Source organism: Trachypithecus francoisi, unplaced genomic scaffold (genome assembly GCF_009764315.1).
Source record: "Trachypithecus francoisi isolate TF-2019V2 unplaced genomic scaffold, Tfra_2.0 Lachesis_group12, whole genome shotgun sequence".
In the NCBI taxonomy this organism is placed as follows: Eukaryota; Metazoa; Chordata; class Mammalia; order Primates; family Cercopithecidae; genus Trachypithecus; species Trachypithecus francoisi.
Window position 1 is genome coordinate 1,119,151 of NW_022681457.1, and position 26,675 is coordinate 1,145,825.

The window sequence follows — 26,675 nt, forward strand, 5'->3', positions numbered from 1 at the left end:
GTGCTTCTGGGAGGAAGGGGGCCTCCCTTCCGGCAAAATGGTGATAGTAAAAGCAAAATAATCTTGGCTGGGCACTGTGGCTCACTCCTGTAATCCCAGCACTTTGGAAGGCTGAGGAAGGAGGATTGCTTGAGCCCAGGAGTTTGAGACCAACCTGGGCAACTTAGTGACCCCATCTGTACCAAAAAAAATTTAAAAATTATCTCGGTATGTGGCGCACACCTGTAGAAAACCAGCTGCTTGGCAGGATGAGGTGGGAGGTTTCCTTGAGCCCAGGAGGTTGCTGCAGTGAGCTGTGATCACACCACTGCACTCCAGCCTGGGTGACAGAATGAGACCCTGTCTCTAAGGGGGAAAAAAAAAAATCTTGTTCAAGCTTCTACTATTTTGAGATTTTTCAAATCCAAACCAACACAGATGAGAAGAGTAAAAAATAATCTCAGACTAAGGGACTTGGCTAGGGATCCCTTCTCTCTCCACTTTTTCCATCCCCCATGCACAGGCCTACAACTCCCCTCTCTTCCCAAACCCTCCCTTCACAACACACAAACCAGTCTGCGCACAGCCTTATAAATATTGATTTTATAGAAAGGACCAACTCAAAATTGGTCAGATGCCACACGCTAGAAGCTTCCAGAACCACAATGATGGAAAGAAAACAAAACACAGAGAGAACAAACAAAAATACCCCAGACCAAAATGCCTGAAAAATCAAGGTCTTGGTTGACCAAAGGATTCTTAGAGAAACATGTGGCCGGGGTGAGGAGACCCCAATGCCTGAATGAGAGCCCAGAGTGGAAGGAAAAACAACCCAGAAATGCAAATCCGAAGTCCCTGCCCACGGGGCCCCCCCACGCTGTCAAAAGCGAGGCAAAGGGCTTCACAGCTTCATGGGGGTGGGGTTGATGGCAGTAGCTTAAATAATAACGGGAGGAGGAGGATTTTTATACTTCAGCTTTTTTTTTTTTTTTTTTTGCCCCCCTCTTCCTCTATGGGGAAGAGGAGAGACTGGTAGCTTGAGGTTAAGGAGAAAACAGTTATTTTCCCCTCACTTCTTTAATAGGCAAACCATCCAGAAATGGCGAACTGTCATGATAAAATGCCAGATCCCACCTGTGACCCGACAGCCCCCAATTCCTAGAGAAGTGGGAGCTGTGGTGTGGCAGGTTAGGAGAGGTGCCAATCTTGGGCGATGCAGCCTCTTGGGAAATAACAGCTCCAGCGAGAAAGAACTGGGGCGAGGGAGAGGATGGGGGCCAGAATGGGGGAACCCTTACGTGGTACCAAAATTAGCTGCCGTCTGCTCCCTGCTGGTGGGTCCCTGGGGTGGAGAGCGTGGCAGGGAAGGGGGTTGGGGCTGAATGGAGAATAAAGTGAGATGCTTATTAAAAAAACACCCTTCTCAGAGGGTCCACGGCCCTGGTTCTGAAGAGTAGAAAATCAACAGGATCAAGCAGAGTGCTTTCCTGCATCACCCCTGCTGAACCCCAGCTCAGTTCCAGTGGGGGATCAATGCTGCCTGGAGTGGGGGAATGGGCAGGCGGCCCAGTCCGGACCCTCGGCTCCCGGGGGGAGAGGGGAGGGGTGGGCGTGGTGGGCTCCCCCCCCCCCTCCCCCGGCTTCACCTCCCCTCCTCCCGGCCTGCCCGGCCTCCACCCGGCCCATTGCAGGGCAGCACCCAGTTGTTATCGTGGAGGCCCAGGCGGCAGCCGGGCGTCTCGCGGTCGGCTCGGCGGCAGCACATCCAGTAGGAACGTCCGTAAGGCAGGTCATGGTGGTAGGGCTTGGGGTGCCAGCGGCAGAGCGACACATCGCCCTTTTCGTATCTCTTGCGGCACTGCTTGCACGGGTCATCGCGGTAGAGCGGGTCTCGGCTCCAGCGCGAGTCTGTGGCCCGCACGCCGAATGCCTCGATGATGCCCTTGAAGTGGTGGCAGGTGCACTTGAGTGCGGCCAGCGCGCGCGTGGGCAGGAAGCTGAAGATCTTGACCAGCACGTGCTCTGGCAGCAGCAGCATGTACTGTCGCGGCTCCAGCAGCCGCTGAATCTTGAAACGGATCTCTAGGAAGTCGTGCGACACATGCCGGTACAGGCGACACAGGGAGGTGTCCGCCGTTCCATCGGCATCATCTGGGCCGGGCGCGGTGGCCGGGGAGTCTGCCGGGGGTGGCTCCGGGGGCCCGTCCGGCCCGCGGTTCTGGAGAAAGAAGAGCTGGCCCGGAGGCGGTGGCTCCTCTGGGCTGACCGTCAGGCACACAGTCTCCTCCTTCACGTTCTTGGTGCCATCCTTGCCAAAGAAGATGCACTCATCTACGACGCCCGTCACCACCACGTCCACGTGGAAACCTGACGCTCCGCAGTCCCGGGCAGGGGGCGGAGGGGGCGCCGGGGGAGTGTCCTCGGACCTGGCGGGCGCCGGGCTATCACCCTCACTGGCCTCATCCGCCCTGGCCAGCAGGAACTCCACGTTGCTGGGGAGGGCATCCCGCGAGGGGCTGATGAGCTGGTATAAGTCACACGTGATCTTGTCCTTGGCTCGGGCCCCAGGACCTGGGCTGCCAGGGTAGGCACAACCAGGCCTGACCCCGCCCCCACTGGGCAGGCCGCTGTCTGGTGCACGGGGCTCCCGGCCATTGGAGATGCGGAAGGCGATGCGCACCTCCCCAGGGCCTGGCCCGGGTCGCTCTTCTTTGCGGAGGCCCTTGGTGGGAGGGCTGTCCCTCTGCGCCTCAAAGTGGGCCACGGCCTCGGCTACACGGCTGCAGTCCCCACCACCGGACCGCCGTTCAGACCCCACCCCCTTGGCCGGTCCACCCTGCTCCGCGGACACAAAAACTACAGGCGCTGGAGTGGCCGGTCGTGGGTAGCTCTGCAGGGCCAGGGCTGCCCGCTGTTCCACCAGGGCCACCATCTCGGCCACAGAGAGCAGGTCCACGTCCTCACCGGCTGAGGCAGGGCCCTCCTCAGAGGCAGCCAGGCCCTCCCGGCCCCCTGGGTCAGGAGGAGCCTTGGTGGGGTCAAGACAGCGCCTCCTCCGCTTGGCCTTGGAGCTATCACTGCCCCAGTGTCCCTTGACCTTCATGGAGCTGGCCCGGCTGCCCCCACCACACTGGTGGGCCACAAAGAAGGCCACCTTCTCCTTTGTATTCCCGGGCTTGATGACATACCACGTGTCCAGGAGGACTCGACCCTCATCACCAGCAGCTGCTGCTGAGAGGAGTGGAGCCGGCTGGGAGGCAGGGACGTCGGTGGCCAAGGCAGGTGGTGTGTTCTCTGAGTGGGCAGGCCCATGGTCTGGCTCGGCCCCGCCGCCAGGCTCAGGGCAGGCTGATGGCTTGAGGGCCGCAGACGGCGGGCGCGGCTGGTTCTGTGAGTAGGTGCCAAAGGGCCGGGGGCACCATAGCTGGAAGGGCAGGAGGCTTCCTCGGTCCATGCTGGGGGATGATGGCAGACGGGCTGGGCTTCACCACATCTCAGGACCTAGGTGGTGGTGGGAGGCTCCACATGCCACCTGGAGACAGGAAGAGGAGGTTGGGGAGCTAGGGGGACAGCCTTTCTTGCCAGGACCACCCCAACCTCCACCTCTCCTTAGACCAAACCAGATCATCAAAACTCTATTCCTGGCTAGGAGCAGTGGCTCACACCTGTAGTCCCAGCACTTTGGGAGGCTGAGGCGAGCAGATCACCTGAGGTCAGGAGTTTGAGACCAGCCTGGCCAACATGGTGAAACCCCATCTCTACTAAAAATACAAAAATGTGCTGAGTGTGATGGTTCACGCCTGTAATCCTAGCTACTCGGGAGGCTGAGGCACGAGAATCGCTTGAACCTGGGAGGCGGAGGTTGCAGTGAGCCGAGATGGCGCCATTACACTCCAGCCTGGGCGACAAGTGCGAAACTCCGTCTCAAAAAAAAAAAAAAAAAGAACTCTATTCCTACTGCCTTGCTCTGGTGAGCAAAGGGTTGCAGAGGGGATGAGAGATGCCCTTTTAACTTGCAGAGTGGGACCCTAACTGGCAGCGCGCTCCAACCCCATAGATCCTACCCCACTGCCCAACTGCCTTACCCCACAATCCAGAAGCCTTTACACTGCCATAACTTTTACACTTAAGCGAAAGGACCACTCACAGACACGGTTCTTTTTCTATTTGCTCACTCAGTAGCTCGTCCCTGAAAAGACAGAAATTCCCAGCCCCACCCACAGCTATGGCTGCTTAAACCCAGAGAGAGAGCAACAAGATGGGCTGGGAGGGGGGAAGAAAATCTGAGGTCACATTCAGACAAGCACTTAAAAAATCGGCTTTTCTTTTTTTTCAGGTCGGGGCTTAATGAGAATTTATTAAAGCTGTGTGTCCTCAGTCAGAAAAATGCACACCCTTGAAAAGACGGTACAGGTAATTCCCTGAAGCACAACCATAGATCTGTGGAGTAAGAGGGCCTATTCTAGAGCCTGGGAGTTCCAGGCTGCAGGGAGCAATGTTGGCACCACTGCACTCCAACCTCGGTGACAGAGTGAGACCCTCTAAAAAAGAGAGAGCAAAGCCAGGTGTGGTGGCTTGTGCCTGTAATCTTAGCACTTTGGGGGGGCCGAGGTGGGCAGACTGCTTGAGCCTAGGAGTTTGAGACCAGCCTGGGCAAAACCCATCTCTACCAAAAAAGAGACAGAAATTAGCCAGGTGGGGTGGGGCGCACCTGTAGTCCCAGCTACTTGGGAGGCTGAGGTGGGAGGATTGCTTGAGCCCAGGAGGCCCAGGCTGCAGTGAGCTGTGTTGCTGTGATCATACCACTGCACTCCAGCCTGGTTGACTGAGAGAGAACCCATCTCAGAAAAAAAAAGAAAAAGAAAAAACAGGGCGGGGGGGGTGCTGTTCTAGCCTAGCTTTCTCCTCAAGCTGCACACAGATAAACAGAGGCTCAGAGTGGGGAAGGGTGACATAGCTAAGATTCCAGTGGGTCCGGAGCAAAAAGAGGCTCTCAACTTGGTTTCTGGACTCTTCAATTTAGGGCTCTGTTAATAATGACTATTTTATTTTGGAATGACTTGATGTGAGTGATCTAATCTGGAGGCAATCTTGCACATGAGTCCGATGTGATCACTTGCATTGCAGTTTGAACCTACTAAGTAACATATGCCTCAATCTTTCTCTGGCTCATCTCCCTCCAGACAGCTCAAAACCAAAATGACCCTTTAAACCTTGAAACTTCCACATGCCTACAGGCCAGAGAGGTCAGCAAACTATGGCCCTGAAGCCAAATCCAGCTCGCTGTCTTTGTAAATAAAGTTTTATTGAAACATGCTCATTTGTTTATGGATGCTTTCATCTTCAACAGCAGAGCTGAATAGCAGAACAAAGACCACATGGCCTGCAAAGCTTAAAATAACCATTATCTGGCTCTTTATGGAAAAAGTTTGCCAACTCCTGCAGTACAGACTGTCCCTCTAAATTCAAGCAATTCCAGGCCAGGCACGGTGGCTCATGCCTGTAATCCCAGTACTTCGGGAGGCCCAGGCAGGCAGATCACCAAAGGTCAGAATTCGAGATCAGCCTGACTAACATGGCAAAACCCTGTCTCTACTAAAAATACAAAAATTAGCCAGGCATGGTGGTGCAAGCCTGTAGTCCCAGCTACTCAGGAGGCTGAGGCAGGAGAATAGCTTGAACCGGGAGGCGGAGGTTGTGGTGAGCTGAGATCTTGCCATTGCACTCCAGCCTGAGTGACAGAGCGAAATTCCGTCTCAAAAAAAAAAAAAAAAAGGTAAACAAAACAAAGCAAAATCCAGACAGCCTCCAAGCACTCACAGGTACCAGTAACCCCGTGTCAAGAGAAACCCCGTGTCAAGAATCTTTATCTCCCCTCCATAATCCCCAATCCCACCTACCCCTCAAATACTTACAGTCCCTGCTGTAATCTCAGTTCAGTATTAAAAACATCACTCCATAGCCTCTAAAACATATAGAGGGCTGTTTACCAACCACCAATTCACATACATGTTGAGTATCTCAAATCTGAAAATCCAAAATGCTCCCAAATTCAGAACTTTTTGAGTGCCAAGATGACACTGATAGGATATGCTCATTGGAGCATTTCAGATTTTCAGACTTGGCATATCAACTGGTAAGTATAATGCAAATACTCGAAATCCGAAGAAATCCAAAATCCAAAACACTTTTGGTCCCAAGCTTTTCAGGTAAGCGGTACTTGACCTGTATATCCAACTGCCCAGAGAGGCAGGCTAACACAGCAAAAGCCAGTCTCTACAGATGCCATCCTGCTACAACTTGGCCACCCACTCAAGTCCCCTAATCAGTTCCAACCTTACCTCCAGCATCTCAATGTCCTCCCCCGAATATCGAAACCTTCCAAATACTACTTTAAACCACCGAACCTAAAAATATCCTCTCCAGTACTGAAGGGCCGAATCTCAATCGATCTCTCACAGATCCCAACACAGCAATTCCCCAACCTATGTCATAAACAACCACTCTCCCGGAATCCTATACTCCCCCCAACCAACCCTCCTCCATTATCTCCTAATTCCACTAGAAGCCCTCCAACAGCAGACGAACTCTTTGAAAACACAAAAGCTCCCTAACACTTTAAGATGAATCTTAAACCTTAAAAATATTTCACAAAGCCAAAAAAAAAAAAAACCAAAGAAACCTCACAAATGTTACAATAGCAGACATGTGCTTACTGCACACTCGCTGCGAGCTTATTAGGTACTGCGCTAATAATTCCTGCTAATCCTCCTCGGTCCCTAGGAAGCAGGTAGTGTTATTAATGCCTAGTTCCCGATGAGACACAGATGAAATCTCCTGTCCGGGTTGAGACAGGTAGGAAGTCAAGATGCAAGCCCAGACATTCCAGCGCTAGAACTGGTACTCGGGCTCTTTGCTTCCGTCTCTCCCGGAGCTCCCCAAATCCTATGCCCAACAAACCCTCCAAAACACAAAGGGAACCCCATCCCGAAAACACAACCGAACCTTCCGCATTACAAACGAACCCAAACTCCAAGGTGCCCCTTAAGCGCAAGGGAACCCTAAAAGTATCCCTTAAACCCACGTTAAAACTTCCCCAAGCCCCAGAACATTTTGCAAATGCAAAGGGAGCCCCCAAATCTTGTAACCGCCCCGCCAAAGAAACCTTCCAAACCCCTCAGGTGACCCTCGAACCTATACACGCCCCCAAAGAGCCCTCACCCGCAGCCCCCCCAGGCGGCGGGAGAAGGCTGCAGGCCACACGCATGCGCGCGAAAGGTAAGAGGGCCCGCCCCCTCGCTCCTTCCCTCCGGCCACCGCGCGGGCAGGGGAGCAACTAGCTTCCCTCCGCCCCTTTGTTGACAGACGCGCGCGTGACGCCCTTAGCCAATGAACGGCCGCCATTCGGGGCCGTGCCCATATAAGGCAGGCCTTGGCGAAGGGGCCCAACTTCGAAATAGGGAGGAGTAGGCGAGAGGTGACGGGAGTGGGTGGTGGGGTAGACACAGCCGGATGCAAGGGAGCGTGGAACAACTCCCAACGTCCAGCTAAACGGAACAAGGTCAGGGCAAAGGCCACGGCACTCCAGGGGAGGCTTATTACACCACGTTCCCTCGAACAGAAGCCCTGATTGACGCTTGAGATTTAAAGGGCCAGGCAGCCCGGGGATTAAGAACACCAAGGCGGAAGGAAGCAGGCGGAGAAAACAGAGTATCCAGCTTTAGTTGGGAACTATGAGGGGCGGGGGGGTGGGGTGCTGAGGATTTCCGCGGGGAGAATTTGGCATTGGGATAGCCCCACCCTGAAAAACAAATGGACAGAACCCTACGAAGGTTCCCACGGCAACTGAAATCTAGCCTCTGGGCCTGGCATTCAAGGCTCAAGCCGTGTAGCCATTCGGAGCTGCCAGTTCATCCTTTCCAAACGGGCGCCCCAAACCTGCCTCGCTTAATACAAAAGAGCAGCCAGGAAAGTCCTGTTTGTTTCTTTTTTTTTTTTTTTTGAGACGGAGTCTCGCTCTGTCACCCAGGCTGGACTGCTGTGGCCGGATCTCAGCTCACTGCAAGCTCCGCCTCCCGGGTTCACGCCATTCTCCTGTCTCAGCCTCCCGGGTAGCTGGGACTACAGGCGCCGCCACCTCGCCCGGCTAGTTTTTTGTAGTTTTTAGTAGAGACGGGGTTTCACCGTGTTAGCCAGAATGGTCTCGATCTCCTGACCTCGTGATCCGCCTGTCTGGGCCTCCCAAAGTGCTGGGATTACAGCCTTGAGCCACCGCGCCCGGCCAGGAAAGTCCTGTTAAAGCACAATCCTATAAACCTGAACCCGTCCCTATCCTGGTGAGAACCTGCCATGGCTCCCCAGTGCCCTCTGGAAAACCCCCAGATACCCCATCTGTCCAGTGGCATCCCTCCCCACTCCTCCGCCCCGCAGGCAATACCCCAGTGCACCCTGGTGGGCACCTGATCTGGCATACATAGAATACTCAGGCCCCATCTGATCCCCGGTAGGAGTTATCGTCTCCACGGTATGAATGAAGAAACACGCAGGGCAGGTCTCCTGACCACAAGGTCACACAGAGCTGGGGTGTGAGCTGGAGCAGGGATATGAAGCCAGGGAATCTGATTTCCCAGTCACTGTGCCCACTGTTTCACTATATATTCCCTGGGGTTTCAGCCTGCCCACCCCTCCTCCAGGAAGCTGACACCCCCAATGCTCCTAGGCCAGGTCCAGGCTTCACCCAGGGCGTCCATGCGGTGGGCTCATTGCTATCTATACCTCACAGTCACTGGGCTCTTGCCTTCCCTGGTCTCTGCATTTGCTGTTCCCACCAACTGCAATACAATCACGCTCTGCAAGGCTCAATTCCTTACTTCATTCAGGTCTGCGTTCAAATGCAGTTTTAATGGAGAGGCCTTCCCCAACTCCCTTCCTGGAAATCAACCACCTGCCCAGAGAGGACCTCTGGGTTCCCTCTTCCCTGCCCACTCTGCGTCATCGTCTTGCGTGGGTCTCTCTCCCCAACTATGATCCTCCCGTGGAGGCTGGGGCAGGAAGAGGAGAAGGGCCTGAGGCAGGATCTTCTAACTCCCCCGACACTGAGCCCAGCATTAAGGCCCTACACTAGGTCAGCCTTCAGTAACTATTCCATGAAAATCTATTCACTGTAAAACACTGTGAACCAAAAATATGGAAAATCAAAAGATGGCAAAAAACTGGCTGGGAAAACACGAACCAAGAGACAAGTAGAGGAGCAACATTACCCCTTTAAAAAAAAAAAAAAAAAATTGGCCAGGTGCAGTGGCTCATACCTGTAATCCCAGCACGTTTGGGAGGCTGAGGTGGGAAGATCCCTTGAGCTCAGGAGTCTGTGACCAGTCTGGGCAACATGGTGAAACCCCATCGCTACAAAATATACACAAATTAGCAGGGTGTAGTGGCATGTGCCTGTAGTCCCAGGTACTCAGGAGGCTGAGGTGGGAGGATTCCTTGAGCCCAGGAGGTAGAGGATGCAGTGAGCTGAGATCGGGCCATTGCACTCCACTCTGGGTGACAGCACGAGACTGTCTTAAATTAAATTAAAAATAAATAAATAAAAAATAAACTGACAAAAAGCAATGGATGATGACAAAACAAAATGACCCATTATTTACTTCTCTACATGAGTACCTAGGGCTGGGGGAGGGAGGTAGAAGTGGCCCATTATACACAAAAGTTCTCAACATACATGATCCAAATACTATGGCCTCCAAATAGATAAAGCAAAAAACGACCATCTCTACACATGACAGCCATAAACTTACAAAATGACAAGGGAAAGTTTGTTAAATCCACAACTGATATGGGAAACCTTAACATATTTCTAAGAAAAGACTGCTTGGGGCCGGGCGCGGTGGCTCAAGCCTGTAATCCCAGCACTTTGGGAGGCCGAGACGGGTGGATCACGAGGTCAGCAGATCGAGACCATCCTGGCTAACATGGTGAAACCCCGTCTCTACTAAAATATACAAAAAACTAGCCGGGCGAGATGGCGGGCGCCTGTAGTCCCAGCTACTTGGGAGGCTGAGGCAGGAGAATGGCGTGAACCCGGGAGGCGGAGCTTGCAGTGAGCTGAGATCCGGCCACTGCACTCCAGCCTGGGCGGCAGAGCGAGACTCCGCCTCAAAAAAAAAAAAAAGAAAAAAGAAAAGACTGCTTGGGAAAATTAGTAAGGACCTGAACCACGCAATTTACACCCTTGGTCGAATGCCCTCAACAATTAAATAATCCACATATTTACATCCCTAGCATATGTGGAGCATTTGCAAAAACTTGTTCCTGACGTTCACTGTGGTCCTGCATGCTGGCCATTGTTGGGTGCTGGAACACACAGGTGACACTGAGCTCCCCAGGAATGGCTCATGGGAAAGGGGTCAGACATCCAAATAAATAGTCAGAACCAACATGAATATATTAGAAAATGATCATCACAACAGCAGTCAATACTTGAGCACTCTACAAATACTTGAGCACTCTACAAATATGAACTTGTTTGATTCTTCTATCTCCTTTTTTTTTTTTTTGAGACAGAGTCTCGCTCTGTCGCCCAGGCTGGAGTGCAGGTGAGTGATCTCAGCTCACTGCAACCTCTGCCTACCACGTTCAAGCTATTCTCCTGCCTCAGCCTCCCGAGTAGCTGGGACTACAGGCGCGTGCCACCATGCCAGGCTGAAGTTTTCCATTTTTAGTAGAGACGGGGTTTCACCACGTTAGCCAGGATGGTCTCGATCTCCTGACCTCGTGATCCGCCCATCTCGGCCTCCCAAAGTGCTAGGATTATAGGCGTGAGCCACCGCATCCAGCCTCTATCTCCTATTTTTAATTTCGTGTTAAAGATTAGGAAACTGAGGCAGAGAATGGCTAAGTAATTGCCCTCATTTAGAGCTTTGTGGCAGAACTCTTTTTGTGAGTGTGTTTTGTTTTTTGTTGTTTTCTTTTTTTTTTTTTTTTTTTTGAGGCGGAGTCTCGCTCTGCCGCCCAGGCTGGAGTGCAGTGGCGCGATCTCAGCTCACTGCAAGCTCCGCCTCCCGGGTTCACGCCATTCTCCTGCCTCAGCCTCCTGAGTAGCTGGGACTACAGGCGCCCGCCACCGCGCCCGGCTAATTTTTTTTGTATTTTTAGCAGAGACGGGGTTTCACCATGGTCTCGATCTCCTGACCTTGTGATCCGCCCGCCTCGGCCTCCCAAAGTGCTGGGATTACAGGCGTGAGCCACCGCGCCCGGCCTGTTTTTTGTTGTTTTCTGAGATGGTCTCACTGTCACCCAGGCTGGAGTACAATCTCACCTCATCGTGGCCTCAATCTCCTGGACTCAAGCGATCCTCCAATCTCAGCTGCCCTCTTTTTTAGTTTTTTTTTAGACAGACTCTTGCTCTGTTGCCCAGGCTGGAGTGCAATGGGGCGATCTCAGCTCACTGCAATCACTACAACCTCTGCCTCCCGGTTCAAGCGATTTGTTTCCCTCAGCCTCCCAAGTAGCTGGGACTACAGGCATGTGCCATCATGTCCAGGTAATTTTTTTATTTTTTAATTTATTATTTATTTATTTATTTATTTTAGAGATGGAGTCTCGCTTTGTTGCCCAGGCTGGAGTGCAGTGGCCCTATCTTGGCTCACTTCAAATTCCGCCTCCCAGGTTTACGCCATTCTCCTGCCTCAGCCTCCCAAGTAGCTGGCACTACAGGTGCCTGCCACCAGACCGGGCTAATTTTTGTATTTTTAGTAGAGACAGGGTTTCACCGTGTTAGCCAGGATGGTCTTGATTTCCTGACCTCGTGATCCGCCTGCCTCGGCCTCCCAAAGTGCTGGGACTACAGGCTTGAGCCACCGGGCCTCGCCTAATTTTTTTATTTTTAGTAGAGATGGGGTTTCACCATGTTGGCCAGGCTGGTCTCGAACTCCTGACCTCAGATGATCCACTCACCTTGGCCTCCCAAAGTGTTGAGATTACAGGTGTGAGCCACTGTGCCCGGCCTAATATTTGTATTTTTAGTAGAGACAGGGTTTCACCATGTTGGTCAGGCTGGTCTTGAACTCCTGACCTCAAGTGATCCACCTGGCTCAGCCTCCCAAAGTGCTAGGATTACAGATGTGAGCCACCGTGCCCAGCCTATCCCAGCCTTTTGAGGAGCTGAAACCACAGGTGTGTACCACCACACCCAGCTAATTTTTACATTTTTTTGTACAGATGAGGTCTCACTATGTTGCCTAGGCCAGTCTTGAACTCTTGAGCTCAAGCAATCCTCCACCCTGACCTCCCCAAGTGCTGGGACTATAGGCAGGAGCAACCAAACCAAGTCAGAACTTAGAATCAAAGATCAGCTGACTCTAGAGCTCAAGGTCTAAACTACAATCATCCTGGCTGGGTGCAGTGGCTCACGCCTGTAATGTGATGGCGGGCTCCTGTAATCCCAGCTACTCACGAGCTTGAGGCAGGAGAATTGCTTGAACCCAGGAGGCGGAGGCTGCAATGAGCTGAGATTGCACCACTGCACTCTAGCCTGGGTGACAGAGACTACGTCTACAAAAAAAAAAAAAACAGTTGGGCTTGGCGGCCAAGGAGGTTGAAGCTGTATTGAGCTGTGACAGCACCACTGCACTCCAGCCTGGGTGACAGAGTGAGATCATCTCAAACAAAAAACAAAACAAAACGAAAACAAAACGAAAACAAAATGAAAAATGTATTGAACACAGCTCTGGAGCCAGAGTGCCCAGCTTTGAGTCCTGGCTTTGTCTCTCATCAGCTGTGTGACCTAGGGTAAGTCACTTGATCCCGTTGGACATCAGTTTTCCTCCTCTGGAAAATGAGGGTTCATTCCTTAAGTAATCCACAAGTGTTTGATTCATTTATTTACTTAGAGACAGGGCCCGCCTCTGTTGCCCAGGCTGGAGTGCAGTGTAAGATCATACCTCACTATAGCCTCACACTCCTGGGCCCAAGGGATCTTCCTGTCTCAGCCTCCCGAGTAGCTGGAACTACAGGCTCATGCCACCATGCTGAGCCAATTTAAACAATTATTTTAGAGATGTGGTCTCACTTTGTTTCCCAGGCTGGTCTTGATCTCCGAGGCTCAAGCGATCCTTCTGCCCTGGACCCCCAGAGTGCTGGGTTTAAGGCATGAGTCACCACCCACAGCCTTCACTTTCAATTTTCATTTTTAATTATTTATTTTTTTGCGATGGAGTCTCCCTCTGTAGCCCAGTCTAGAGTGCAGTGGCACAAACCCGGCTCACTGCAACCTCCACCTCCCAGGTTCAAGCGATTCTCCTGCCTCAGCCTCCCCAGTAGCAGGGATTATAGGCGCCTCTCACTATGCCCAACTAATTTTTTGTATTTTTAGTAGAGATGAAATTTCACCATGTTGGCCAGGCTGCTCTCATCCTGACCTCAAGTGATTTGCCCACCTCAGCCTCTCAAGGTGCTGGGATTACAAGCGTGAGTCACCACACCCAGCCCACTTTTTTTTTTTTTTTGAGATAGAGTCTGGCTCTGTCGCCCAGGTTGGAGTACAGTGGTGCAATCTCGGCTCACTGAAAGCTCCACCTCCCGGGTTCACGCCATTCTCCAGCGTCAGCCTCCCAAGTAGCTGGGACTATAGGTGTCCGCCACTGCGCCCGGCTAATTTTTTGTATTTTAAGTAGAGACTGGGTTTCACTGTATTAGTCAGGATGGTCTCCATCTCCTGACCTCGTGATCCGCCTGCCTCGGCCTCCCCAAAGTGCTGGGATTATAAGCATGAGCCACCGCGCCCAGCCCCAACTAATTCTTCTTAAAAATTTATTTGAAAACAAAAAAAGAGATAAAATTAAAGCAAAACAGTGGCTCACAACTGTAATCCTAGCACTTTGGGAGGTTGAGGCAGGCGGATCACTTGAGCCTAGGAGTTTGGGACCAGTCCCTGCAACATGGTGAAACCCTGTCTACAAAAAATAAACAAAATTAGCCCGAGCGCGGTGGTGCACGCCTGTAAGGCCCAGCTACCTGAGAGGTTGAAGTGGGAGGGTCAGTTTAGCCCAGGAGGGCAAGGCAGCAGTGACCTACGACTGCACCACTGCACTCCAGCCTGGGCCACAGAGTGAAACTGTCTCTCTCTCTCTTTTTTTTTTTATGAGATGGAGTTTCACTCTTGTTGCCCAGGCTGGAGTACAATGGCACCATCTCGGCTCACTGCAACTTCTGCCTCCTGGGTTCAAGCGATTCTTCTGCCTCAGCCTCCCGAGTAGCTGGGAGTAGCTGGGATTACAGGCTCCTGCCACCACGCCCGGCAAATTTTTTTTTTTTTTTTTTGTAGTTTTAGTAGAGACGGGGTTTCACCATGTTGGCCAGGCTGGTCTCAAACTCCTGACCTCAGGTGATCTGCCCACCTCAGCCTCCCAAAGTACTGGGGATTACAGGCGTTGAGTCACTGTGCCGGCTGACCCGGTCTCTTAAAGACAAAGATAAAAAGGGAAGCTAATAAAGACTTTGAGGACGAGCATGGTGGCTCACGCCTATAATCCCAGCACTTTGGGAGGCCGAGGCAGTCAGATTACAGGTCGGGAGTTCAAGACCAGCCTGACCAACATGGAGAAACCCTGTCTCTACTAAAAATACAAAATTAGCTGGGCATGGTGGCACATGCCTGTAATCCCAGCTACTTGGTAAGGCTGAGGCAGGAGAATCGCTTGAACCCAAGAGGCAGAGGTTGCAGTGAGCCGAGATCGCGCCATTGTACTCCAGCTTGGCCAAGAAGAGCGAAACTCCGTCTCAAAAAAAAAAGACTTTGAAAATCACTAACTGAGCCAAAGACTACTTCCCTCTTTATTTCCCATTCTGAAATTAAAGTGATCCTAAAGAGTCACAGGCAAAAACAAAAATTAGCTAGGCGTGGTGGCTCATGCTATAGTCCCTGCTACTCAGGGGGCTGAGGTGGAAGGATTGCTTGAGCCTGGGAGGCAGAGGTTGCAATGAGTGCAGAGACTGTGACGCTGCACTCTGGCCTGGGCGAAAGAACAAGACCCAGTCTCAAAAATAAACAAACAAAAAACTTAATTGGAAAAGGAGACAACAAATACATAGTAAGCATCATGGTGGCCAGCGTTATGAGGAAACAAATATAGCAAAAGAGGAGGGTCAGGGCTGGGCACAGTGGTTCATTCCTGTAATCCCAGCACTTTAGGATGCTCAGGCAGGTGGACCACCTGAGGTCAGGAGTTTGAGACTAGCCCAACCAACATGGCAAAACCACATCTCTACTAAAAATACAAAATTAGCTGGGCGTGGTGGCACATGCTTGTAATCCCAGGTACTTGGGAGGCTGAGGCAGGAGAATCATCTCTTGAACCTGGGAGATGGAGGTTGCAGTGAGCCGAGATCAGGCCACTGCACTCCAGCCTGGGCAACAAGAGCAAAACTCCGTCTCAAAAACAAAACAAGAAACAAACAAAAAAATTAGCCAGGCGTGGTGGCGTATGCCTGTAATCCCAGCTACTTGGGAGACTGACTCAGAAGAATTGCTTGAACCCAGGAGGCAGAAGCTGCAGTGAGCTAAGGTCGCGCCATTGCACTCCACCCAGGGCAACAGAGGAGGGGACTCCGTCTCAAAAAAAAAAAAAAAAAAAAAAAAAAAAAGGCCGGGCGCGGTGGCTCAAGCCTGTAATCCTAGCACTTTGGGAGGCCGAGACGGGCGGATCGCGAGGTCAGGAGATCGAGACCATCCTGGCTAACATGGTGAAACCCCGTCTCTACTAAAAACTACAAAAAAACTAGCTGGGAGAGGTGGCGGGCGCCTGTAGTCCCAGCTACTCGGGAGGCTGAGGCAGGAGAATGGCGTGAACCCGGGAGGCGGAGCTTGCAGTGAGCTGAGATCCGGCCACAGCACTCCAGCCTGGGCGACAGAGTGAGACTCCGTCTCAAAAAAAAAAAAAAAAAAAAAAAAAAAAAAAGGGGTCAGGAGAATTTGGAAGGGTGAGGTTATGATTCTAAATCAAGGGGGCTAGGCGTGGTGGCACATGCCTGTAATCGCAGCACTTTGGTAGGCTGAGGAGGATGGATCACTTGAGCCCAGGAGTTCGAGACCAGCCTGGGCAACATGGCAAGAACTCATCTCTATCTTTAAAAAAACAACAAAAAAAAAGCTGGGCACAGTGGCTCAGGCCTGCAATCCTAGCACTTTGGGAGGCGAAGGCAGGAGGACTGCTTGAGCTTAGGAGTTGGAGACCAGCCTGGGCAACATAGTGAGAGTCTAACTGTACTAAAATGTCAAAAACAAACAAACAAACAAACAAACAAAAAGTACTAGCTGGTTGAGGTGGCACATGCCTGTAATCCCAGCTACTTAGGGGGCTGAGGCAGGAGGACTGCTTGAGCCCGGGAGATTGAGGCTGCAGTGAGCCCTGATGGTACCACTGTACTCCAGCCTGGGAGAAAGAGTGAGACTCTGTCTCAATAAATAAATAAATAAATAATAAATCAAGGGGTCAGGGATGGCACCACCAAGCAGGTGCCGCAAGCCAAACCTTTTAGAAAACTTGTGCTTTTAGGGCCGGGCACGGTGGCTCACACCTGTAATCCCAGCACTTTGGGAGGCCGAGGCAGGCGGATCACGAGGTCAGGAGATCCAGACCATCTTGGCTAACACAGTGAAACCCCGTCTCTACTAAAAATATAAAAAATTAGCTAGGCGTGGTGGCAGGCGCCTGTAGTCCCAGCTACTCGCTACTCAGAAGGCTGAGGTAGGAGAATGGCGTGAACCCAGGAGGTGGAGCATGCGGTGAGCCGAGATTGCACCACTGCACTCCAGCCTGGGCAACAGAGCGAGACTCCGTCTCAAAAAAAAAAAAAAAAGAAGAAAAAAGAAAACTTGTGCTTTTAGGAGTAAGACAGCTTTACCATAGCAGTTAGAAATATACCATTAAACGTGGTAAAAAATACAATTTTCTTCTTCGTTTCCTAGTATATGTCACAGGTTTTGAAATAAAGATGGTAAAAATACCATTTTGTATGAGTAAGCTTCAGACAAGCACAGGCTGAAAACAAATTTAAGATTTTAAGAAAAGGCAAAACAACTTGGAAAGCAGACAAATGCTGTAAGACAAATAAATGAAGGCAATGGAAAACAAAAAAGTGTCAGATCACCTCAGGGTGGACAGAGGTGACACATAGGATTGGGGACAAGTGAGGGACTGGAAACTTTTTCCCAAACCAATAAGTTTGCGGATAATTCAATGAGGGCCGGAGACAGAATGTTAAAAAATCCATGAAAGCAGTGACAAGCAGGCAAAGCTGGCATAAGGGACTGAAAATGAACCAGGAATAGAGAAACTGAAACTTAAAAATGAGCCCAAATGCCCGCATACCTGCAGAACTTCCCTACCATTATGACAACAGCGAGTTCCCCAATGGCAGGGTCGAGTCTGCACCCAATACAGACAGTGGCACGTGGTAAGTGCTCTATTAACACTTGTGGGCTGGGCTCTGTGGCTTATGCCTGTAATCCCAGCACTTTGGGAGGCCAAGGTGGAAGGATCACTTGAGTCCAGGAGTTTGAGACCAGCCTGGGCAATAGAGCAAGACCCTGTCTCTACAAAAAAAATTTTTTTTTTAGTTTTCTTTGAGACGGAAACCTGTTTGTCACCCAGGCTGGACTGCAGTGGTGCGATCTCAGCTCACCGCAACCTCCACCTCCCGGGTTGAAGCTATTCTTGTGCCTCAGCCACCCGAGTAGCTGGGACTACAAGTGCACGCCATCACGCCCAGCCAATTTTTGTATTTTTAGTAGAGATGGGGTTTCACCATGTTGGCCAGGCTGGTCTAACGTTCCTGACCCCAAGAAATCTGCCCACGTCAGCCTCCCAAAGTGCTGGGATTATAGGAATGAGGCCACTGTGCACCACCAACAAAATTTTGTTTTTGTTTTTGTTTTTGAGACGGACTCTCGCTCTGTCGCCCAAGATGGAGTGCAGTGGTGCGATCTCGGCTCACTGTAAGCTCTGCCTCCTGGGTTCACTCCATTCTGTCTCAGCCTCCCGAGTAGCTGGGATTACAGGCGCCTGCCACCATGCCCGGCTAATTTTTGTATTTTTAGTAGAGACAGGGTTTCATCGTGTTAGCCAGGATGGTCTAACGTTCCTGACCCCAAGAAATCTGCCCACGTCAGCCTCCCAAAGTGCTGGGATTATAGGAATGAGGCCACTGTGCACCACCAACAAAATTTTGTTTTTGTTTTTGTTTTTGAGACGGACTCTCGCTCTGTCGCCCAAGATGGAGTGCAGTGGTGCGATCTCGGCTCACTGTAAGCTCTGCCTCCTGGGTTCACTCCATTCTGTCTCAGCCTCCGAGTAGCTGGGATTACAGGCGCCTGCCACCATGCCCGGCTAATTTTTGTATTTTTAGTAGAGACAGGGTTTCATCGTGTTAGCCAGGATGGTCTTGATCTCCTGACCTCGTGATCCACCCGCCTCGGCCTCCCAAAGTGCTGGTATTACAGGTGTGAGCCACCGTGCCCAGCCAAAAAAATTTTTTTAATTAGCCGGGCATGGTGGCAAGCACCTGCAGTCCCAGCTACTCTGGAGGCTGAGGCAGGAGGATCACTTGAGGCCAGGAGGTTGAGGCTGCAGTAAGCTGTCATTGCACCACTGTACTCCAGTCTGGGCGACAGAGACAGTCTCTGTCTCTAAATAAATAAATAGGTTGAGCTCGGTGGCTCAACCCTATAATTCTAGCACTTTGGAAGGCGGCAGCGGGTGGATCACTTAAGCTCAGGAGATTGAGACCAGCCTTGGCAGGATGTATTTTTTATCTCTACAAAAATTACAAAAATTAGCCAGGTGTGGTGGCATGCCCCTGTAGTGCCAGCTATTTTGGAGGCTGAGGTGAGAGGATGGCTTAAGCCCAGGAGGTGGAAGTCACAGTGAGCCAAGATAGTGCCACTGCATTCCAGCCCAGTCAACAGAGCCAGACCCTGTCTCAAAAAATAAATGAACAAATAAATACATAACTAAAACACTTGTGGGCCAGGTGCGGTGGCTCACGCCTGTAATCCCAGCAGTTTGGGCAGGTTGACAGTTTGAGTCTCGTTGTTCAGGACCAGCCTAGGCAACATGGCAAAACCCTGTCTCTACAAAAAATTTTAAAAAAATTAACTGGGCATGGTGGCGCACACCTGCAGTCCCAGCTACCTGGAAGGCTGAGGTAGGAGGAAGGCTTGAGCCCGGGAGGTAGAGGTTGCAGTGAGTCAAGATTGTACCACTGTACTCCAGCCTGGGCAACACAGCCAGACTTTGTCTCAAAAAATTAAATAAAAATAAATAAATAAACACACAGACTACCTAAAGAATGAACCCCCATTTTCCAGATTCAAAGCTGGGCACTCTGACTCCAAAGTCCATTTTTCTCTTTGTTTTCTTTTTCTTTTGTTGTTGCTTTGATTTTTTTTTTTTTTTGAGATGGTCTCAGTCTGTCACCCAGGCTATAGTTCAATGGGACAATCAGAGCTCACTGCAGCTTCCACCTCCTGGGTCCAAGTGATCCTCCCACCTCAGCCTCCAGAGGTGCTGGGACTATAGGCTCATGCCACCAAGCCTAATTTTTAAAAAAAATAATTTGAGGCTGGGTGCAGTGGCTTATGCCTGTAATTTCAACACTTTGGAGGGCCAAGACGGGCGGATCATTTGAGCCTAGGAGTTCAAGACGAGCCTGGGCAACATAGTAAGACTCCATCTCTACAAAAAAGATACAAAAATTAGCTGTGTATGGTGGCATGCAGTTGTAGTCCCAGCTACTCAGGAGGCTGAGGCGAGAGGATCACTTGAGACCAGGAAGTCGAGGCTGCGGTGAGCTGAGATCGCACCACCACACTCCAGCCTGGGTGACAGAGTGACACTCCATCTAAAAAAAAATGGCCAGGCAAGGTGGCTCATGCCTGTACTTCTAGCACTTTGGAAGGTTGAGATGGGTGAATCACTTGAGGCTAGGAGTTTGGCACCAGCCTGGCCAACACGATGAAATCTCGTCTCAACTAAAAATACAAAAATTAGCAGGGCATGGAGGTGCACACCTGTAATCCCAGCTACTTGGGAGGCTGAAGCAGGAGAACTGCTTGAACCCGAGAGACAGAGGTTGCAGTGAGCCGAGATCGTGCCACTGCACTCCAGCCTGGGCGACAAAGCGAGACTGTCTTTAAAAAAAAAAAAAAATTTTTTTTTTTGTTTGTAGGGATGAATTTTCCCTGTGTTGCCCAGCCTGGTCTCAAACTCCTGAGTTCTACTGATCCTGCCACCCTGTTAATCCCAGCCTCCCACCTTGGCCTTCCAAAGTGCTGAGATTATAGGCATGAGCCACCTTGCCCAGCCTCAATACCTTTTCTTGAAAGAATAAAAATTGGCCGGGCGCGGTGGCTCAAGCCTGTAATCCCAGCACTTTGGGAGGCCGAGACGGGCGGATCATGAGGTCAGGAGATCGAGACCATCCTGGCTAACACGGTGAAACCCCGTCTCTACTAAAAATACAAAAACTAGCCGGGCGAGGTGGCAGACGCCTGTAATCCCAGCACTTTGGGAGGCTGAGGTGGGCAGATCACAAGGTCAGGAGATCGAGACCATACTGGTTAACACAGTGAAACTCCGTCTCCACTAAAAATACAAAAAATTAGCCGGGCATGGTGGTGGGCACTTGTAGTCCCAGCTACTTGGGAGGCTGAGGCAGGAGAATGGGGTAAACCCGGGAGGCGGAGCTTGCAGTGAGCTGAGATCTGGCCACTGCACTCCAGTCCAGGCCACAGAGCCAGACTCTCTCTCAAAAAAAAAAAAAAAAAAAAAAAGAAAGAATAAAAATCACAGAAAGACCTCACACTTAGGCCGGGCACGGTGGCTCACGCCTGTAATCCCAGCACTTTGGGAGGCCAAGGTGGGCGGATCACAAGGTCAGGAGATCGAGACCATCCTGGCTAACACGGTGAAACCCTGTCTCTACTAAAAAATACAAAAAACTTAGCCGGGCATGGTGGCGGGCGCCTGTGTCCCAGCTACTCGGGCGGCTGAGACAGGAGAATGGCGTGAACCCGGGTGGCGGAGCTTGTGGTGAGCCAAGATCGCACCACCGCACTCCAGTCTGGGCGACAAAGCAAGATGGAGTCTCAAAAAAAAAAAAAAAGGAGGACCTCACACTTAATGAGAGCATAATATACCCCAGGCATTTTATATATGCCACCTCATCAGTTACCACGTCACCTCCTTACAAGAAGCTCAGAGTTTAAATGTGGTCCCATTTTTACATGAGAATACTGAGGCCAGCTGGGCACTGGCTCATGCCTGTAACCCCAGCACTTTGGGAGGCCAAGGTGGGTGGATCACTTGAGGTCAGGAGTTCAAGATCAGCCTGGGCAATGTGATGAAATGCTGACTCTACAAAAATTAGGCAGGCGTGGTGGCACACACTTGTAGTACCAGCTACTCAGGAGGCTGAGGTGGGAGGATCCCTTGATCCTGGGAGGTGGAAGTTGCAGTGAGCCAAGATCATGCCCCTGCATGCCAGTCAGGGCAACCAAGTGAGACACTGGCTCAAAACAAAACAAAACAAAAAAAGAGGTCAGAGCTGTGGCTCACGTCTATAATCCCAGCACTTAGGGAAGTCGAGGCGGGTGGATCACCTGAGGTCAGGAGTTCGAGACCAGCCTGGCCAAGATGGTGAAACCCCATCTCTACTAAAAATACCAAAATTAGCCAGACATGGTGACACAAGTCTGTAATCTCAGCTACGCGGGAGGCTGAGGCAGAAGAATCATTTGAACCCAGGAGTTGGAGATTGCAGTGAGCCAAGATCATGCCACTGCACTCCAGCCTGGACAAGAGTGAGACTCTGTCTCAAAAAAAAAAAAAAAAAAAAAAAAGGAAAAGTAGACTGAGGCCAGAGTGGGAATGCAGCTTGGCTAAGGACACACAGCAACAGAAGCAGGGATTTGAGCCTGGGCCTCTCTGAAGTCAATGTTTTCAACCATAAGCTTACTATCACAGTCACTGAATTAAGCCCAGAAAGCTCACAATAAATAAACCAAACTGTTTCAAGGTGATTTTACAAAGTTGTCAAACTGCCCAGTGAGGCCTTAATGACCCAAAAGCTAAATGAACAAAAGCAAACTAACAACAACAACAACAACAACAGGAAAAACCTAGTTAGAAATATTTCCTCTTCACTGAAACACCTGGAGTAAGGCCAGACTGGGTATTTGGCGGGGACAGGAATGGGAATGGGGACACACTGAGTTTCTTTTTTCTTTTTTTTTTGACACAGAGTCACTCTTTCACCCAGGCTGGAGTGCAGTGGCACAATCTTGGCTCAATGCAACCTCCACCTCCTGGGTTCAAGAGATTCTCCTGACTCAGCCTCCTGAGTAGCTGGGACTACAGGCGCCCGCCACCATGCCCGGCTAATAGAGACAGGGTTGCCATGTTGGCCAGGCTGGTCTCGATCGAACTCTTGGCCTCAGGCAATCTGACTAGCTGGGACTACAGGCATCCGCCACCACGCCAGGCTAATAGAGACGGGGTTTTGCCATGTTGGCCAGGCTGGTCTCGATTGAACTCTTGGCCTCAGGCAATCTGCCTGTGTTGGCCTCCCAATGTGTTGGGATTACAGGCATGAGCCACCACGCCACAAACTGAACCAAACAGATTCAGTTTGTAAGCACCCTCTCCAGAAGTCATAATTGGATTTAGGAGCCCAGGGGTGGAGGGCAGGGATATGGTGACAACATGAGAGAGAAAGGAGACAGCCTGACATCTTCCCTCTCGGTTCCTCTCTACTGCCTTCTCTTTCCTGCTAACATTCAAAAACAACAACTCACGTGCACTGAGCCCTTCAATAAGTATTGGAGTAAGGGCTCACAAAGTAAGTTCCACTATACTGCATTATCTTCCCGAACCTCTCACCTTCCTAGGGTTACTGATCCCATTTTATAGGTGAGAAGAACCCAAAAGACTTGCCCAGGGCCAGGCATGGTGGCTCATGCCTGCAATCCCAACACTTTTGGAGGTTGAAACAGGAAGACCCCTTAAGCCTAGGAATTTGAGACCAGCCTGGGCAACATAGTAAGACCCGCGTCTCTACAGAAATAAAAATAAAAAAATTAGCCGTGCGTAATAAAAAATTAGTCCCAGCTACTTGAGAGGCTGAGGTGGGAGGATTGCCTGAGCCCAGGAGGTTGAGGCTGCAGTGAGTCATGATTGCGCCATTGCATTCCGGCGTGTCTAGGCAACAGAGAGAGAGAGAGAGACCCTGTCTTTAAAAAAATAAAAAGGCGGCCGGGTGTGGTGGCTCAAGCCTGTAATCCCAGCACTTTGGGAGGCCGAGACGGGCGGATCACGAGGTCAGGAGATCAAGACCATCCTGGCTAACATGGTGAAACCCCGTCTCTACTAAAAAAAAAATACAAAAAAACTAGCCGGGCGACGTGGCGGGCGCCTGTAGTCCCAGCTACTTGGGAGGCTGAGGCAGGAGAATGGCGTAAACCCGGGAGGCGGAGCTTGCAGTGAGCTGAGATCCGGCCATTGCACTCCAGCCTGGGCGGCAGAGCGAGACTCCGTCTCAAAAAAAAAAATAAATAAATAAATAAATAAATAAAAAGGCAGGCCGGGTGTAATGGCTCACAGGAAACGCCTGTAATCCCAGCACTTTGGGAGGTTGAGGCGGGCGGATCACAAGGTCAGGAGATCGAGACCATCCTGGCTAACACAGTGAAACCCCATCTCTACTAAAAATACAAAAAAATTAGCCGGGTGTGGTGGTGGGTGCCTGTGGTCCCAGCTACTCAAGAGGCTGAGGCAGGAGAATGGCGTGAACCCGGGAGGCGGAGCTTGCAGTGAGCCAAGATTGCGCCACTGCACTCCAGCCTGGGTGAGAGTGCGAGACTCCATCTCAAAAAAAATAAATAAATAAAATAAAAAATAAAAAGGCTGGGCGCGGTGGCTCACGCCTGTCATCCCAGCACTTTGGGAGGCTGGGGCAGGCAGATCACCTGAGGCTGGGAGTTCGAGACCAGCCTGACCAACATGGAGAAACCCTGTCTCTACTAAATATACAAAATTAACCAGATGTGGTGGCGCATGCCTGCAATCTCAGCTACTTGGGAAGCTGAGGCGAGAAAATCAAAGCACCCAGGAGGCACAGGTTGGGGTGAGCCAAGATCTCACCATTGCACTCCGCCTGGGCAACAAGAACTAAACTCCGCCTCAAAACAAACAAACAGAAAACCCATAAAAATAAAAATAGGGCCAGGTGCAGTGACTCACGCCTGTTAATCCCAGCACTTTGGGAGGCAGGTGGATCCCCTGAGGCCGGGAGTTTGAGACCAGCCTGACCAACATGCTGAAACTGTGTCTCTACTAAAACTACAAAAATTAGCTGGGCATGGTGGCGCATGCCTGTAATCCCAGCTACTCAGGAGGCTGAGGCAGGATAATCGCTTGAACCCGGGAAGCAGAGGTTGCAGTGAGCCGAGGTCGCACCATTGCACTCCAGCCTGGGCAACAAGAGCGAAAATCCATCTCAAAAAAATAATAATTAAAATTTAAAAAATAAAAATAGGCCGGGCGCGGTGGCTCATGCCTATAATCCTAGCACTCTGGGGGGCCGGAGTGGGTGGATGGCTTGAGGTCAGGAGTTCAAAACCAGCCTGGCCAACTGACAAAGCCCCGTTTCTACTAAAAATGCAAAAATTAGCCAGGCATAGTGGCATGAGCCTGTAATCCCAGCTACTCAAGGAGGCTGAGGCAGGAGAATCGCTTGAACCCAGGAGGCAGAGGCTCCTGGTGAGCCAAGATACCACTGGTGACAGAGGTAGACTTTGTCTCTAAGTAAATAAATAAATATAAAAGAGTTGCGTAAGGTCATATAGCAAGTAAATGGCAGAACTAATATTCTAGACTGCTTTGTTCTCTGTCTCTACTCATCACATTGTATATTTCAGTATGGAGAGGGGACTAAATTATAGTGCTGAAAGCACAGATTCTGAGCCAGGCTGCCAAGATCGGAATCCTGAGTCTAGCAATTAATGCTGGATAGCCTTGGGAAAGTTGCTTAATTTCTCTGTACTTCTGTTTCCTTTCTATAAAATGGAGAAAATAACAGCACCTACCCCTCAGGGGTGTTATCAGAATTAAATGAGTTAATGTACACAAACAGCTAAGGACAGGGCCAGGCATTTCCTAAAACAATAAGCGTCAACTGTAATCCACAGTAGGGAGCCCCTACATGCTTCTGAGCTGGGGTGTGTGCCCAGATCAGTGCCAGCTTTTGAGAAAACGCCCTCTGGGACTGGACTGGAAAGGAGGAAATCCATTAGCACCTGTAACCCAGTCACATTCCGGGGGCGGAGAACTTCCCACCAACAGCTCTGAGACTGAAACTTCACAGCCCAGATCTCCCATTAATAGTAACGATTTTAATGACTCCCTTTAACCCTGTTCTCAGAGGCATGCTTGCCGTTCCCATACTACAGATAAGGGCACTAAGGCTCACAGATTTGTCCATGGCACAAAGGGGTGGGAGAATAGGGGATGTGAATGCTGTACTTCTCATAGGGATAAACCACTACACTCTTCGAAATTCCACTGGGGAAGCGAGGGTGAAAAGACTGTCTGTCTGGATGGCCCTTTCTGGCCATATTATCCTACAGTTCTGTGCCTGTCCAGCTCACCGGGAGTCTCTGGCGGGACTAGGGAAATTATCACTACATCCACGCCCCTAATTTCACACTCCTCACCCCACCTTCAGTCCTGGAGCCTGAACCCACACTCTCCTACCACTGATTTCTCCCTCCCACCTCCTCAACTTGCCTTCCTGCCCCCAATCCGATCCAGAGGCCCCAGTCCATCGCGTCCACCGTTCGCCTGTCCCTTGGAGCTTCCAGACCCCCTCACTCATCCTAACCGTGATCCTCATACACTCGCCACAGGTTAACCCCCTATCGAAATCGACACCTTCAGGGCCTCTACCTGGACGTCCAGCCCCGTCTCCAACTCGGGGCCCACTTCCCCAGCTCTGAGCCCCTTTACAATCAATTCCAAAGCTCCACTCCCACCCCACCTCCAAGACCCCTCCCCAAGCCACCATTCTTCTACTACTACCTCCGGCTCCCATTCCTCCCAATCCCCTCCCCCAGGCAATCTCCCCTCGCCCAGCCCCTTCTTTCGCCCCTGCCTCTTCCCCCTCGTCACCCGGTCCCGAACCCCCGTCCCGACTCTCCAGCGCCCCCGGCCCTCGCCTGGGCTCTCACCATCGCCGCGCGCTGCATCTCCCTCAGCTACGCGGGTTTCCCCTACTCGCTCCTCTCCAGCCTCCCCTTCCGGGTTCTCGTCCCGAAGCCCGCTGGGAATTGAAGTCCGGACAGCCACGGACTACATACCCCAGAAGGCAGCACGGTCAAGCGTGGAGGTGGGGTGGGAAGCAAATTAGGCGGGCGGAGGAAAAGAACGACTCGAACTCCCGGGAGACAAAGCCGTAGAGGACTTGGCAGCTCAAGCGCAGGGCGCTTCCCCGCGGGGCGCGCTGGGAGATGGAGTCTAGCCAGGAGGGCTCCATTTTTGCCCAGGGCCCTTGGGAACGGAATTGAGAGTATTGCAATAGGGTGTTGCTGAGGGGTGGAGAGTTGGGGAAGAGCACACTTATTGATTCATTTGTGCCGATCA

General features: G+C 51.2%; 2 protein-coding genes across 2 annotated transcripts in view; one reads left to right on the forward strand and one right to left on the reverse strand.

Annotated features, from left to right (window-relative positions):
• Positions 1-564: 564 nt before the first annotated feature.
• Positions 565-26,362, reverse strand: FBXO46 (F-box protein 46). The gene is made up of 2 exons (XM_033223709.1): positions 26,264-26,362; positions 565-3,511 (listed from the first exon to the last, which is right to left on the reverse strand). The coding sequence occupies exon 2, from the start codon at positions 3,431-3,433 to the stop codon at positions 1,622-1,624; it is 1,812 nt and encodes a 603-aa protein (XP_033079600.1). The 5' UTR covers positions 3,434-3,511; positions 26,264-26,362; the 3' UTR covers positions 565-1,621.
• The window catches only part of BHMG1 (basic helix-loop-helix and HMG-box containing 1), a 51,715-nt gene continuing 42,369 nt past the window's right edge, over positions 17,330-26,675 (forward strand). The window contains exon 1 of the mRNA XM_033223585.1: positions 17,330-17,436. Within this exon, the coding sequence (XP_033079476.1) occupies positions 17,330-17,436 (107 nt within the window). The remainder of the gene's footprint in view (positions 17,437-26,675) is intronic.

What these genes read in the sequence shown, in the direction of transcription:
- FBXO46 (XM_033223709.1), bottom strand. Translation starts at nt 3,433, where the DNA reads ATGGACCGAGGAAGCCTCCTGCCCTTCCAGCTATGGTGCCCCCGGCCC.